Genomic DNA, 17,361 nt, shown 5'->3' with positions numbered 1-17,361 from the left:
GGGAGGGGGGAATTATTTTGTCTTTCTCCACTTTCTTTGCAACTCATTGACATTCTTAGCTCCAGGCCTCAGATTCAGTGGGAGCACAGCTCCTGAACCTTTCTGAGAGTTCCACTTCCTCCCCACCTTGTCCATTGAATAGTAGGTGCAGCTGCATAACAATCCCTGGATGAGCTCCACCACCTATTTTTCTACAAAATGACCCCTGCTTAGCTCAATCTCAGAACTCTTTTTTCCCAAATGGGATAACTTGGCTCAAATAACGACCAGTATTCTTCCCTATAATGATCAATCAGATGTGATCAAAGCATCGGTTCTTTGGCACAGGAATGTAAACACATAAGCCAACAGTGTGGTTTAATACTATATGTAACTATATGTAGGAGCACCCAGCACCTTTTATTTTAGACTTCAGCCACTGGTGACACATACAGGCGTACCACAGTGATAACTTCTTCCTTTCATTCTTTGGTCATAGCAGTGTTTTTGTCATCAGCATTTCTTGCTGAGCAAAATAGGAACTCAAAATAGGAGCTCAGTCACCCCAGAGACACTCACCAACGCAATTGAAAGATAACTCTTGCCGGCAAAAGAGAGAGCAGCCATCTCCACTGATCTTGTTCATGTCATCACACTCTTCGCCAAGGTCTCTGAACATGATAGAAAAGCACAATCAGATGTAAATATATGGAAAGAATACTATAAAGGAAAAAGATTGACTTTTATTTCCCCTGGAGCCCAGGGCACATAATGCAACCACCTTGCCAAAGCTAAACAAGTCCAGATGTGGTCAGGACTTGGATGGGGGACCACCAGGAAATCCTATGCAGGTCACTAAGCTAAATTTATAGAAGGATGGCAAAGAATGAATTTATCTGAGTAGTTATTGGTTTTAATCTTCCTTTCACCACAACCTCACTGGGTGACTTTAGGCTTAGGACAACAAGACAGTGTGCATGATGTACTTTGAACACCGAAAAACATCATATAAATATGCAGGGCATCCTCAAAGATTTGTGGGGTCATCTTATTTTCCTCTTTCCCAATATTTTCTCTTTCTGTTCCCTGAAAGCCCCTCATAGCCTCTCCCTTTTCACTGCTTTCTTCTCTCCCTCCCACCCACCAGCCACCAAACTTTACTGCCCCCCGTCTTCAGCTATTTCTGCGTTCCTAGCCCTGACAACTTCTCCCCAGAAAAAAGTCTGGCTGAGTTATGTGGTGCTGGTTGGGCTGGGCCCAGTTCCACACTGACAAACCTGCAAAGACTTGCAGTGGGTGCCTCACTTTTACCACACTATTTCCTGATTCCCTCCTTGCATACCATCATGTCTTCAACTTTCCCTGCTTCTTTCTCTCCTTCCCACCCACCAACCACCCTACCATTTTCTATCCCGCATCTTCAGCTATATTTATTACTTACTTCATTTATATAATGTCTTTCTACACAACAGATACCCAAGATACCCCTACTCTTTGAGGTAGGTTAGGCTGTAGGCCACCCAATGGCAATATTGTTGAGGTTGCCTCTGAGAGGGCTTCTATTATTTGGGGTTTTTTTTTAAAAAAAAAAAACCCACCCATTTTTCTTAGATTTCAAGGCGGTCTTTCTTTCTTTCCCTAAGGCTTTTCCAGGTGTATAAAAAAATTTATTTTGTCTGTTCACAGCTCCATTCTCTGGATTAAAATTTCCACAGATTTGGCCACATTGAAAATTAGATATATCGATACTAATATTTTTAATGAAATAGATATTTAGTTGATTTTTGTTCCATCCTTCCTCCCAAGGAAAACAGGGAAACGGTGAGTTCTTCCCTTTTCAGTTTCATCCTCACATCAATCCTGTGAGGCAGGCTAGATTGAGAGTACAGCGTTACAATTTATTTTACTTGTTCTGTTGCTGCATTAAAAAATTAAAGAGTAAAACCCTGAGACTCAAGAGGATAAGGCTAGTGATGTCATGCGGAGAAAGTTGATGATGACTCATGGAACAGGGGTGCTAATGGTAATACTTCTACACATCACTGGAAATTATGTTGCATGGTATTTTCTTATAATCTCAATCATGTATAGTTACAACCGGAAGGCTTTGAAGAGATGGAATAGTCATCAAATACAACATTTTAAAAAAGGAAAATAATGAAGCACTGAACATAAAGTGTTGTTAGTGCCACTTTATTGCTTCCAATCTTCAGGAGTTTTAAACAGGAGTTAAAAGAAGGAGTTTTACACAGGAGTTTTAAAAGAAACTACTATGTGTGGACTAGTTGACAGTTCTGAGAGCTCAAACTGTTACCCTCAAAATGACTTACATTACTCCCTTTTCTATTTTATCCTTAGAACAACACCATAAGGTTAGTTAGACTGAGAGTAGGTGACTGGCTAAGATCACGTAGAAAGCTTCCATGGAAGCGTGGGATTCAAACCTGGGTCTTCCTAGTAATCACTATATACTATGCTGCCTTTTTCTTGTCCTTTCCCAGCCAAATAATAATAATAATAATAATAATAATAATAATAATAATAATAATAATAATAATAATAATAATAATATATTGGATTTATATCCCGCCCTCCACTCCAAAGAGTCTCAGAGTGGCTCACAATCTCCTTTACCTTCCTCCCCCACAACAGACACCCTGTGAGGTGGGTGGGGCTGGAGAGGGCTCTCACAGCAGCTGCCCTTTCAAGGACAACCTCTGCCAGAGCTATGGCTGACCCAAGGCCATTCCAGCAGGTGCAAGTGGAGGAGTGGGGAATCAAACCCGGTTCTCCCAGATAAGAGTCCGCACACTTAACCACTACACCAAACTGGCTCTATCTATCTACCTTCCTACCTGAGTAGGTAAACTATCTATCTACCTACCTACCTACCGGAGTTTTACCCCACCCCCTCACCTTATTTATTAAAATATCTTTGTAGCTCAGAGGGAAGAACCTTCTACCTCTGAGCAGAGCAGATAGGTACCATACAAGATGTACATTAATTATGGAACAAGTAATTTTTTTAAAAAAAAACACCTTAATATAGTGTTACTGATTCATTAAAGAAATTAAGGGGGGGGGGGGAGAAGTCAGCATTTTTAACACAGTGATCAGATGATAGAGGAAGGAAAAGTGGATGGAGAGACCACAACATTTAGTTGTCAGCTTCAGAGTCCAAACCTGCCTCCCTCCCCCAGTGTACTCAGACTCCTTTGGGGCTGCAGCGCAAACCTCACTTTGAGGTTGCCCTGGAAACCTGACCTCCTGTGTGGCAGCTGGAATACAATCCGCCCCAGCAGAAAGGCCTCCTTGGACTTCTCACTTAACGGCAGCACCAAGACACTGGAAACATTTTCTTTCTTTTCCTTGTCAGCAATTAACACCCAGAAATGATTTTTTTTTTTTAGGTGGGGGGAGCGCAGGGAAGAGGACAGCAGCGATTCCATGAGCTTTAATTAAATGCCACCTTCTTATGAGTCACTGAAATTGCAAGACCCTTTCTTGATATCAGCTTCTGACAAGGGAAACACCAGTGGCAAAGCACAATGTTATCTTCATTTCTGCTTGTGCCATGGATCCCTAACCCCTCACTCCCCAAAGTTAAATACTTTTAAGCCATAAGGGAAGTTTAATTTTCCCCCATTAAAGGCCATGGGAATTAAAACACTGCAATCCTAAACACAATTACTAGGGATAAAGCGCCTTTGAATACTGCCAGACTTACACGGATAGCAAATTGTTGCTGGAACAATGTCACCAAGTGCTGAGGCAGACGCTAAGGGGTCTGCTTCTTGGAATCTCAATTTTGCCTCTGAGTAAGTTGGCACATGGAGCTAGGTCTCCCTGGCTAACCTTAAAGTAAAGCTTGTAGGTAGCAGCTTGTGCAAGAGCTTGTCATAATTCAAGGTTGCCAAGTTGCAACCAACATGGCAACCCCTCACAGAGTTTTCAAGGCAGAGGTGAGTTTACCCTTGCCTCCCTCTGCACAGCAACCCTGGTCTTCCTTGGGGTCTCTCATCCAAGTATTAAACACTGCCAACCCTGCTTAGCTTCCAAACTCTGGCTAGTTGGAGCTATTCAGGTTGCTCATAAGCGTGTCCTAACTTCCAGGCTACCTAGCCTGCCCATCACTGCCTGTCCTGATAGTCTCCATAAGTTTTAATTTTTGAGGTCCAGGTATTTGATAGTAAGTATATCCAACATGATATTAAACACTCAGTTTTAATGGCACCTAAGCCAGGGGTTGGAACCAAGGGTTCTACTGCTGAATGATATCACCTCATAATTTTGTTATTCTTTCAGCTTGCATGTAAAGCTAGGCAGGGAGTGTGGCGCCCTTTTCTCTCTATGCAGGGTCATTAAAAAACATAGCCCTTCACTCCTCCCAGGAGGGAAATGAAGGAGAAACACACAGGTGCCTCTCATGAACTTTTAAACATATTTTTAGAATGTTGTTTCCATGAAGATGTTCTGGAACTCCATTCCACTGTGTTCCCCCAGGAAAAAAAAGACCTGAACAAAACAGATCTATGAAACCAAGAGCAAAACACAGAGAACTGAATCCTCAGAAAGAAAGAAAAAATGAAGATAAATAACAATTGCTCTTGTTTGAATTGATAAGCCATACACCACTGTTGATCCTCTGGTTTTGGTGACTGCCATTCTGAGAGATGGAAGCGCTAAGCAGATGGAAAGAAAAGCCGCTATAGAGCTCTAAACCATGGTTTGTATATACATATAGAAAGTCAAACCATGATTTGTGTCCCAAACTAGGATTAGGGCAAATAATAGTGGGTCAAGAACCATTGATCTTCCGGTTTTGGTGACTGCCATTCTGAGAGATGGAAGTGCTAAACAGATGGAAAGAAAAGCCACTATAGAGCTCTAAACCATGGTTTGTATATACATATAGAAAGTCAAACCATGATTTGTGTCCCAAACTAGGATTAGGGCAAATAATAGTGGGTCAAGAACAGAGAAAAGCCAGAAAACCAGAAGAGGGAGAAAATTAGAAATTGGTTGCAGACTATATTCAGAAAATCAGACTATTTCCAAAGGAAAGAAAAAATGCCAAGATGCGCTCCAAGGTCAAGCTATAAACCTGTGTACTTACTTTTGGATAATCCCATCACCACAGTAGCTACTTCCATGGACATAAGCAAGTGGAGGGGATGCTTCACTCTCTTCCCCTCCAGAAACAACAGCAACCCAGTAAGTGTATAAGCTGCCGGCTCTGATCTCACTGCAATGCAAGAAAAAGAAATACATTAGCCGGACAACAACATCAAAGCCAAGAAGCAGGAAAAGAGAAGCTGGTGCTTCCCAAAAATCAGTGCTAATGTTTCCTTGTTTTATTCAATTTATATCCTGCCCTCCCTGCAAGTGGGCTCAGGGTGGGTTACAGGTCACATAGATAATGACAGTAAAACAATATCACAATTATCACATCTATTAGGAAGATTAAAAGTTAAGGTGGTAGTAAAAACCAGCATAAGACATTGCCTTGGTAGTGATGGCATGGTGTACCCTTTCTGAGTGGTGCTGATGACATTGGTTGTGTACCACAGGCCAGAGCACAAGTCAGGGAGGTTGAGAGATGGAAGCAAGTCCAGCAGAACAGCTCTGTCTTACAGGCCTTGCAGAATTGTAGTAGATCCTGCAGGGCTCTGATGTTAATTGATAGTTTGCTAAACCAGGCTGGGGCCAGGGCTAAAAAGACCCTGGCCCTAGCTGAAGCTGGTCGGACATCCTTCAGGCCAGGGACAACCAGAAAGTGTTGGTCCATTGAACGCGAGGCTCTACGGGGCACATTTGGGAGAGACAGTCCCTAGCAGGTCCCTAGCCACAACTGTAATTCTACTGTCTACAGCTGCAACTGTCTCTGGTTGCAACTGCAGTTCTACACGAGTACAAAAAAGGCAAAAAGGAATGACACGGAGTGGTTCCCAATAATCTTCCCTTCACACTTAATAAAAACACAAATAACTGTACCTTAGTACCGCATGGCAACCTGCATGGCACAGACTCTATCGTAAATTTTCCTCTCCCTACAGGCAAGCATCAAAGAATGATTTCACTAGCAGCCTAGCAGGCAACAATACATGGCTGTTGGGCTGCTAGAGAGTCATGACTCACTGGTAGATAGAGCCACCAACTCCAGGTTGAGAAATTCCTGGAGATTTTAAGTGTGGAGCCTGGGGAGGGAAGGACCTCAGCAGGGTACAATGTCATAGAGTCCACCCAGCAAAGCAGCCATTTTCACCAGGAGAACTGACCTCTGTGGTCTGGAGATCAGTTGTAATTCTGGGATACCTCCAGGCCCTGAAAGTTGGCATGGAAGTTTCCAATGTAAACCAATATAAACATAGAGGACATTTTTACATAACATTTTACATACATATGTTAAATAAATGCTAGTTGTCTTAAAATCTAAGAAATTATTTCATACCTCCTTACATTTGTTTCCTTTGTTTTTTTTTAATTAAGGTATATAATGAAAGCTGAACATAGAGTTGAAATCATAGAGTTGAAAGGGACCTCCAAGGTCATCTAGTCCAACTCCCTGCAGGAGACTCACAAACACCTCCCCCTAAATTCACAGGATCTTCATTGCTGTCAGATGGCCATCTAGCCTCTGTTTAAAAACCTCCACAGGAGAGCCCACCTCCTCCTGAAGAAGCCTGTTCCACTGAGGAACCACTCTAACGGTCAGGAAGTTCTTCCTAATGTTGAGCCGGAAACTCTTTTGATTTAATTTCAACCCATTGGTTCTGGTCCTACCTTCTGGGGCCACAGAAAACAATTCCACACCATCCTCTAGATGACAGCCCTTCAAGTAGTTGAAGATGGAGATCATATCACTTCTCAGCCACCTCCTCTCCAGTCAAAACATGCTCAGCTCCTTCAACCTTTCTTCATAGGACTTGGTCTTCAGACTCCTCACCATCTTTGTTGCCCTCCTCTGGACCCATTCCAGCTTGTCTATATCCTTCTTAAAATGTATGGTCCAAAAGTGAACACAATACTCCAAGTGAGGTCTTACCAGAGCAGAGTAAAGCAATACCATCACTTCACTTCGCATTAGTTCCTTGGTATGTGACAAGGATTACATCATTTTTTCTTCAAAAGATATGTAGCACAATCCTAGGTATGTCTCCTCAGAAGTAAGTCCCACTATGTTTGATAAGGCTTATTTATAGTACAATCCTCAACAGAGTTACATTGAAGTCAATGGACTTAAAAAGATGCAACTCTGAGCGAGACTACACTATAAGGAAGCAATCCTAAGCAGGTCTATTCAAAGTATCTCCCAATTTTATTCAATGGGGTTTACTCCTAGGAAAGTGTTATTGGAATTGCACTGTTTCTTTTTGCCATCAAGTCACGGTTGACTTTGGGTGACCCTTTAAGATTTTCAAGGTGAGAGATGCTCAGAAGGTGGTTTCCTGCTGCCTGCATCTGTACAGCAATGCAGTATTCCTTGGTGGTTGCCTGTCCATATACTAGCCAAGGCTTAGCTAGGAGGACTACAGATCAGGCTAATCTACAGGAATGGAGATGTTGATAGCTCACTTTCAGTGACAGCTTCCCAGCTGGTGAGTGTTTCAATTTTTATAGGAAGCCAAAATATCTCATCTCTTTCTGCAGAAGAAGGAATCATTTGATATGCAGTTGAGTGTAATAAAATGTAAATTGTCTTTCAGACCAAATTAAAAAAGGAGGAAGAGGAACTGGGACAGAGAGCATGTATCGTTGTAACCTATGTAATAGAGGGATTTCTGTCTAGCAGCTGAAATGTTTTTGTATTTGTTGAAAGTAATAGCTCCTTACTAATGTTATTGTTTGTGCAAGAGACCTGAAGTTGCTTTTAAAATTATATCAATTACAGTCTGATGTGTGCTTGGGAAAGAAATGAATGAAATGCAGCACAAAGCCTGTGGACTCTATTCAGTGGATCCAATAAAAATCCTTTCCACGGACCAGGGATGGATTCAGCACAACCATGCAAAATGGATGGCATGAGCCATACTAATATCAGACCATTGGTCCAGTGCTGTTTACTACATCTGGCAGTGGCTTTCCAAAATATTTATTTCCCAGTCAGGAATAGAACCTGGGGCTTTGTATATGTATGTGTTTTGATTCAATTCAAATGACCATGTGAAACTGAAATCAGACCAAAGACTATCCAGTCTTTCTCCATGCATGCCATCTGCAATCCTTCAAGGGAGGGGCTGTGGCTCAGTAGTGGGGGGAATCTGCTTGGCACGCAGAAGGTCCTAGGTTCAATCTCTCCATCTCCAGTTAAAAGGGTCAGATGTAGATGATGTGAAAGACCTCCACCTGAATCCCTGGAGAACTGCTGCCAGTCTGGGTAGGCAATATTGACCTTGATGAACCAATGGTCTGATTCAGTACAAGTCTTCTTCATACATTCAACTGACAATGACTGTCCCTGCAGCCTTAGTGTTGTACCACTGAGCCTTAATGTACACCACTGGCCCACTTAGCTCAGTACTGTCTACTTTGACTCACAGTGACCCACAGCATCTCAGAGAGAGGAAGTTCTTTTCCATAACCTACCACTTGAGACTATTTTTAAACTGGAGATGATAAAGATAGCACCTACAGCCTCATGATTCAAAGCACGGGTTCCGCTGCTGAGCTAAAGACCACCTCCAAGTATCACCACCATAGGCTGCAACCTTCCTTGGCAATGGAAAGTCCTGTATTAGAGGTTCAATACTTTAAGTCCTGGATCACCATGTGAGTGGAATCAAAAACCTTGTTTTGAGACATTGTACGTCTGTCCCAATAAACAGTGGACAAGGGCTTACAGCATTTCTGAAAGCCTGTGTGACGCAGTGGCACTTCAGTTGTGAGACTAGGCTAATGACTCAGGTTCAAATCCTTACTCAGTCATAAATCTTACTAGGTGATACTGAGCCAGTCACTCTCTCTTTCCAAGTTACCTCAGTAGGTTATAGTGAGTATAAAATGTTAAGAGGGTATGCCACCTTGAGCTACTTGTATAAATGGCAGGAGCAAAAATCTAACAGATATTAATCTGATCGTTCTAGGCTCTACTGGTTGCATGATCATGCCCTACTGATCTTTCTAGTAATGACCCACCCACCCCCACCCCAACAAAGAAGAAATCAAAGACGGATGGTTTGTATATTGGATGTATCGTGGGAGGCAGTCAAGAGAATATCATCTTTCTCTTGCAACCAGGAACTCCATACAGTTGTCTACTGTGAACTTCAAGTCACCATAATGAACACAAATGCCAACATGTTGTAGCAACTCCTCTCACAAAGCAGAAGACATTTACTTTGAAGCCATTCTCCACCACTGCTTCCCACCAGGCTTCTCTCCTGCTCCTGGTCCTTCCAAATTCTTCTCTGCACCATTGATCCGTCTTTTTCCTGAGCCTCTTTTCTGGTCTCATTCCAGCTGGAATTCCTCGCATAACTTCTTCAATAGACTTCCATCATCTAATCATTCCACATGACCTAGCTACCTTAACCTTTCTGGAGCAATTAATGGGCCTCATTGACATGCACCTGCTATACACACACAACCAAAAGGTATACCCAAAAGATGGGGTTCGAAACATTGATGGCTGCAATTTTATTGTATTTCTCACTGCCCCAGATGCCATGCCACAGGTCATTTAAGGTGTTTTTTCTCCAAGTCTTCAATTATGAACTTGCTGGGCTATGAACTCTTGTTATCTCCTGCTTTTCAGATCCATTTGATGTGACTGTTTTATTGGTATTTCTGTAGTGTGTTTTTGTTTTTAATAGGTATCAGTTCCTTTGGAGAACTGTAGATAGAAAAGCAGGGTACAAGTATACAAAACCAAGGGTTTCCCTTATTCATTCCTCATCATTGCTGCTGTTGTTGTCATCATCATCATCACCACCACCACCACAAAACAAGAGTTGTACCCTTGCCCCTATGCAGAGGAGTCCCAGCTCACACAAAGTTGCCTGGATGCATTTTGACACTAACATAGGCCATGTACTTTCTTGTCTCTATCCATTACTCTTTCCTGCAGAATGAAAAGCATGATTAATATCCATAACCAAACGTTTTTGCTCTTTTTGGCCCAGCCCAACATTTCCCTGCTTCTTTAAGATATAGCAGAGAGCCTGTTTAGAAAGTTAAGCATGCAAGGGAGCAGCTAATGCTAACATTTATACCCCTTGCCTTTTAATTACCTTTTTTGAGAAATTAGCATGGGTTTTTAATCACCCTAACAATGGGGTGCTGGGAAAGGCCCTTGTTTGCTGCTTAGCTCTGACTCAAGGCATTGGGCCCAATGTGAAATGAGAGCAGGACATCCAAAGGGTGGAGTTTCTTTCTTAGGATGTTTCTTTGCTGGTGTTTAACTCTGCTCTTGCTGGGTCCCATAAGCTTTAATTAGCTAACCAGGGTCATAAACCAGATAAAACTTTGAACCACAGATTAAAATTTCCTTCTGTCAACTGGGGTTGTGCTGAATGCCAAATGGTAAAGGCCTGGGTCTTGGGGTTCTTGAAGGACCTCATCACTACATAAGATCACACCGCTTGATGTTTCAGAAATGATTATAAGGTCACACTTGAAATACCTCCCAATTCTCAAATCAAGGATCGCTAGCCAGCCTTTCAGATTTCCCCTCCAATTGCCACTTGGCTGGATGGTCTTAGCATGTTTCAGGTTAACTTTGTAGATCATATAATGATCAATGATGCAAGCCCCCACCTGCAGACAGAAGGGATACAACCCAGACACGAGTTGGCATAACTAGCTCTTTGTTGGAAAAGAAGCTTAGCCAATGTGCATTTACAGCATGAATCCTTCATGATCCCACATGCCCTTTGAAGCTGTACCAAAACACGTATTTTTTAGTCCCTGCAGGGTGGGTCATTCTAGGACATCCAGATCAGGAACTTCCTCATTTTCCCACCCCTCCCATACCTATTCATTGTGGAAGCTTCTGTTTCTTTCCTACCACTTCCTGCCCCCTCCTTTAAAAAAAAATCAAAATGTTATGAGAAGCAGAGTTGAAGATAATGAAGACAATTTTTGTCTGAATCCAGTTAAAAGAGAGAGGCTGGGACGAGGGGTAGGATTTTGTAAATAAAAGAAAGACGTCAAAACTCAGGCATCTTTGCACTGCCCTGTTATTTCAGCTGCCGTCAGATCTCTCTGCTGTTTGGACAAGGCCAGAGAGAGAGAGAGAGACAGTGAGAGAGTGCTCACACAGGTGCAAATGCAACACGACAAGTCTCCTGCTTCTCTCGTCAACATAAAGTAGCGTGAAAAGCCAAGAGCACCAAAATATGCGTCTGCTGCAAAGACCCACTTGCTCAGGAACAGAGATGGTTTGGATCCTACAACAGCAAAGTAAAGTTGATGGCACATTCTGGCATTCATGGACCAGTCTGAACTAGGGATGTCAACATATGCCTTCTCACTTAAAAAAAAAATGTATATAAATGGTGTGAGCCCATTTTCATTGCTGGCATTCCCAAGTTAATTTCTTTTGAACCATGCTCTGTCATGTAAAGCAGCCTGAATAGTCCTAAATAGCTTGATCTTGAGAGAGCTGGGAAACCAAGCAGTATCAGTCATGGTTAATACCACCAAGGAAGAGAGGGGGTTGTTATGCAGAGGAAGGCAATGGCAAACCACCTCTGCTCATCTCTTGCCTGAAAACCCCATGGTCCTGAGTGGGTTTGCAACCTGAGTGGGTCACAATCTGATAGCATGCAATTATGAGTGGGTTGCAGCCTGATAGCATCCAATTCTGATGATGTCATTTAAATGCAATGGCAGGACCACCTCAAAAGTTGCATAAATATAACAGGCAAAAATTGGTGCAAGAAAACAGAAAATGACCTGCAAGCAGACACAACGGAGAAGCAAAACAGCAACAGGCATTTCCAAATAAAAAAACAACAGAGATGATAAATCTAACAGCATCCTCACTTTGGGGGTGTCTCCCAAATTGTCTTTACCCATTTCACCCTCCCCCCAGTATTTAGAGTTTCTACTTTCCTGGCCTTTTCAAATTGATACACAAGATATTCTCCATGGATCCATCTGTTATATCTCAGTTTTGTTCAGAGTGCTGTGCATGTACAGTTTTGGCAGCTCGTCTCCCCCCACCCCGAACCTGTATTAATGGTGGAAGAGAGGGATCATAATACCTGAATCAGGTATGTGACTCAAGAATAAGAAGGTAAAACAAACGATTATAGATCAAGATGAGTAAGAGTCTGGTATCATTTTAAAGACTAACAAAATTTGTGGAAGTGTATGAGCTTCTGTGAGTCATTGCTCACTTTTTCAGATATCTGAAGAAAGGAGCAGTGACTCACAAAAGTTCATACCCTACCACAAATTTTGTTGGTCTTCATGTTGCTACTGGAGTCTTACTCTTTTCTAAGGAAAGATTATAAAATTCTGGAGATTTCAACTCTGCTTTTGGAAGCCGAGAAGCAGTGGCTAGAAACATAATGGACACCTTGTGTCTCATTCACTATCTCCGTTATCCCAGGACTATTCATCCTCATGAGAGAGGATGAATCCATTAAGCACATGGGCTCAGGTGGCCCCTCCAGTGGAAATGACTTCCCAGAAGCAGGGGAGGGGGGAAGCATTCTTACATGTGGAACTTGGCTGTCATCAGGCACAGAAACCGAGAGAGTCAAATAAAGCGTCTCTTCTGAAGGAACGTTCCATCACGCTTCCCTTGAGAGGCACTCTGTGTCTTGACTTAATCTACTTCAGATTATGAGTGCTAACCAGGAGGTCAATTGTGGTTCCGCAATGGTTTTAAGAGTCAGACGGAATCTATTTTCACCAGCCTTCTCCTTCTCCCTGCCCCACTAAAAATCCCATGGCGAGCCAATTTCCTCTATTGCCATCAAATGTTTGACTGGCCTCATTAAATAAGCCACAGCAAAACAAGAGACCAAGTTATTGCACTCTGCTCTAGACAGAGACAATGATTTACAAAGCACACTTTATGCTGGGGTCTAAACAAGGATGTTCAAATTAAGCAAGAGACTTGTGGAGAAGGAAAGATTAAAGCTGGAATCTTATAACAAACTTCCCTGGAAGTAAACTTCAGTGAAGTCAGAGCCAAAACAGATGCAATATGGGGAGACCCACGATTGTACTTCTCAACATTTTTAGAAGTCTAGTATTTGCTGGCTAGGCCCTGGTTCAAAGAAGGGATGCACTATGGCAAGGGGCAGGGGTTTATTGATTCTACCTACAGTTGCCAAAACACAGGTGGGGCCTGGAGATCTCCTGGAATTACAACTGATTGCCAGACTATATAGATCTGTTCCTTAGGGAAAATGGCTGCATTGGAGGGTAAACTCTATGGCATTATAGCCCACTGAGATTCCCCCCTCCCCAAACCCTGCTCTTCCCAGGATCTACCTTCAGTTCTTCAGAAATTTTCCAACCTGGAGTTAGCAACCCTACCCTCTACAGTTTCATCAGTTAACCCACACACATTGTAAATTATGGTTGCCAGCTCTGGGTTGGAAAATGTCTGGCGGAGCCTGGGGAGAGTTGCGTTTAGAGGGGAGGGACCTCAACAAGGTACAATGTCATACAGTCCATCCTCCAAAATAGCTGTTTTATCCAAGGGAACTGGATCTCAATAGCTTAGAGATCAGCTGTAATACTGGGACTTCTCCAGGTCCCATCTGGAGGTTGGCAGTTCTAGATTAGCTCTGGAAAGGAAAAGACAGGCTTTGCTTTGCACAGGGGATGGAGTGGCTTTGATTAAAGAACCTATGTGAAAGTACAATCCTTTTCCATTCAACGCCTCCTCCATGACTTTTAGGGGCCCCACATAATGGCCATAAAGTGACCTTATCCCAGTCACTCAGTCTCTCAGCCTAACCTCCACAGATCTGACCTAGCTTTTGGAGTGCAGAAGACCTCAGTACTCACCCTGTAACACACAGGTCTGTAATGCATAGTATACAGTGCTTTTTATGTAGGAAAAGCCCAGCAGGAACTTATTTGAATATTAGGCCACACCCCTGGCATCACCATTGTTTCACACAGAGCTTTTTGGTAGAAAAAGCCCAATAGGAATTCATTTGCATATTAGGTCACACCCCCTGATGCCTAGCCAGCCAGAACTACGTTCCTGCTCAAAAAAAGTCCTGATAGTATCCAAAACCCAATCAGACAGATAGCTAAATGTAGAGAAACGAAACTGGATTGCTGATAATGCTGTGAAAAATATCTCTACGTCTCAACATTTTTAGTCTCTACAATGGTGTTTGTTTGTTTTTTTGCCTTTGGCAACTGAGTCTACATTTCTGAAAGGAAGTTATTTTTAAATCTGTTGAGTAACAAATATCTGCCAGATATGTCTCTCCCCTCAATCAAGCTAAAAAAAATGGCATTTGCTATTCCTGGGAGATTTCTGGTGTTTCTCATACACTGAATTTACAACCCAAAATAACGTCTCTGTGGAACATCACAATGAGAAACATTCCTCACAAGGTGATGTGCAGCATAATATATTCACTACATTTCTGAAGATGTGCACTTGTGGCAATTTTTCCTATCCAAATGATCTCACTCCAACAAGAAAGCATTCTTTTGTGAAACGGGCTACCCATAGAGAACCGAGTGGTTGGGAGACCCCCCAGGCATATGCAAAAACTGCCACTTCCTTTAACTTATAAAGACCCCTTTTTAAAACACATACAATGAGGACTGAGTATGCTTCAAGTTAGGGGTTCCCAACTTTTTTGAGTCTGTGGGCACCTCTGATATTTTAACACAGTGTAGTGGGTGTAGCCACAAAATGGCTGGTACAGGAGGCGGAACCAGCTATGGAATAATGAAGATCCTTAGGTTGTGGCAGCCGCTGCTTGCCAAAGCAACTTTCTAAAAAATGTACACAGTCTATTTAACCTCCAATAACAACCAGAAGCCTTGGTGGGCAAAAGCCCCACCTGTCCACACCGACTTCCAAAAAACACTTGGTGGTCATCAGGAAAGGCAGGGCTTTTTTTTTTTTTTAGCAGGAATGCACAGGAACACAGTTCCGGCTGGCTTGGTGCCACGAAGTGTAGCCTAATATGCAAATGAGTTCCTGATGGAGCCCTGTGTGAAACAATGGTGACACCAGGGGGTATGGCCTTATATGCAGGTGAGTTCCTGCTAGGCTTTCTCTGCAAAAAAAAGCCCCGAGGAAAGGTGTTAGAGGGTGTCATGTGCCATGGCACGCAGGGACTGCACATTGGGGGACAAGGATAAAGAGAGCAGCTGAGAGACTGTCCTTTGGGGGAAACAGCACAAGAAAGAGAAATAGGCTGACTCAGCCCCCCTCAAAGTTTATAGTGACTTAGAGGGGGAAATTTGGGTGTGAGGAGGAAATATTCCTAATTATTTATATCCCCCATAATTCTTTAATAGCCTCCAGCTTGTCACTCCAAACAGCAATCTTCTGATCTTCTCTGTATTCTTAAGGTTTTAGTAAATGTGCTACCAAAGTGAGTGTGCACCAAACAGCAACCTTGACTTGATGGCCAAAGGCTCACAGGGTAAGCAACAGGGTCATCATCACATAAAGCCAGATTTCCTATACTTTTTTTTGGGGGGGGGGGGCTCTCCCTATGTAGAAAAGAAGTGTAAACTAAATTAAAAGAAACTACTTCTGGGCATTTTTGTTGGAACATGGACCATTTTGTTGGAACATGGACTATTTATAACAGGACAGTTGGTAGCTGTGCATTCTATAGCTCAGATCGTTTGGAGTTTTCTTTTTAAAGAGTTAAAGTTTTTCCTCCAGAAATCTTTCTATCAGCTCTGTTAGCCACGATACCTACATGGAGTATCCAAGTTCAGAGACAGTATATCTCTGACATGGGGATACACTAACTGGAGATTTCACCTTCATGCAGGATTCAGAATCTTTAGAGGGGGATTTGGCTGCTGGAATCCCAGTCTAGATGGACACTGGACTGATTCAGGGGCCTCTTCTAAGGACTTTATGAAATCCATTCTCTCTTCCCCTTCCATGCCAACATTTGGGTGTTCTTGGCATTACTCTCAGGGCCAATTCAGGAGCCAAGACAATTGTTCACCACCACAAGCAGAAAACCAGGGTGAAGATCTGCATCTCATTTAGAGTAGAATTGTATGTTGTTAATTTCCTTTTTATGGGTGGGTCTGGCAGCCACATTCGAATGTTTGAAACCCTGCTGTCCTCTCTGGCTGGTGGGGCTTCCGAAAACAAGACGACAGAAAGACACATTCTGGAGATGGATGAGTGAAAAGGAATGTCATAACAGGGCAGCTGTGGCTATGAATGTGAGCAACAAACAGCATTTAAGGATGGAGACAGAAAATTAGACTCTTCACCCAGCAGGGTTCATGTTATCTCAAGCCTCCATGCACAGAGTCAACTGCGAGTCAGCAGGAGGCTGTCTTGGCTGCCGTCAGAAGGGCCTCTTGCAAGGGTGCTCTGCACCAACCCTTTGCTGCTGGCTCATAACTGCGACCCACACTGGAAACAGCTGTAGCACTGACTGAAGACCATTGTCTTGTACCAGCAGGGATTTCCTGTTAATTCCTATTAAGTAATGGTGAAAAATATCCCAACCCATACGTCTAAATAGGGCTTACAGTCCATGCCTCAATCCTGTGGCTAAGGTAGATCTGAAGCAGTAGAACAAAACTAGAGTCCAGTAGCACGTTTCAGAACAACAAAGTTTTATTCAGGGTGCACATGAAAGCTCACATCCTGAATAAAATTTTGTTGGTCTTAAGGTGCTACTGGACTCTAATTTTGTTCTGTAGGTAACATGTTTGGGGCAGGGATGCAGTGTGTGCCATGAACTAAGGCTCCCAAGACCCAGTTTCTGGCATCTTGCAGCCTCAGCCAACAGTCCCATGTTTTAGCCAACAAATTTCCAAAGGCCATTTCTCAAAAGGCAAGAGGGTTTTTCTATGCAGGCAACAAAGTGGCACCATACTAAATGCTTCACAAAGATAAATTATGAGGAACTGTGGTCTATGCTACTGTGCATAACTTGCTGAAACTAGGATCCTAGTATGGTTGCCACATGTCCCATCATCTCCCCAGCATGGGGATTTGGGGGGCATTCTGATAGGGGGTGTGGCTGTTCCTGATGCAATGATGTCACACAGAGTGCCATCATCACATTGGGGATGCAGCGCCACACACACATTCCCCCCTCCACTTTTTTGGCCAGCATGAGCAGGAACAGGGTGCCTTCCCCTGCCCCTCCCTCACCCCTGAGCTCAGGTGGCATCCTAGGCGGCCACTTCCCTGGCCTACTACGCACCGGCCATGACCCTAACAATGGTGACATCCGG

The 17,361-nt window shown here is 43.1% G+C and overlaps 1 protein-coding gene across 1 annotated transcript in view; it reads right to left on the bottom strand.

The window, feature by feature from the left end:
• Positions 1-17,361, bottom strand: part of PAPPA (pappalysin 1) — a 334,943-nt gene that overhangs the window by 196,555 nt on the left and 121,027 nt on the right. The window contains exons 8-9 of the mRNA XM_060251617.1: positions 5,096-5,224; positions 559-650 (exon numbers count right to left, since the gene is read on the bottom strand). Coding sequence (XP_060107600.1) covers positions 559-650; positions 5,096-5,224 — 221 coding nt within the window. The remainder of the gene's footprint in view (positions 1-558; positions 651-5,095; positions 5,225-17,361) is intronic.

Source organism: Heteronotia binoei, chromosome 12, assembly GCF_032191835.1.
Source record: "Heteronotia binoei isolate CCM8104 ecotype False Entrance Well chromosome 12, APGP_CSIRO_Hbin_v1, whole genome shotgun sequence".
Classification (NCBI taxonomy): domain Eukaryota; kingdom Metazoa; phylum Chordata; class Lepidosauria; order Squamata; family Gekkonidae; genus Heteronotia; species Heteronotia binoei.
This window is presented reverse-complemented; position numbering and strand designations above follow the sequence as displayed.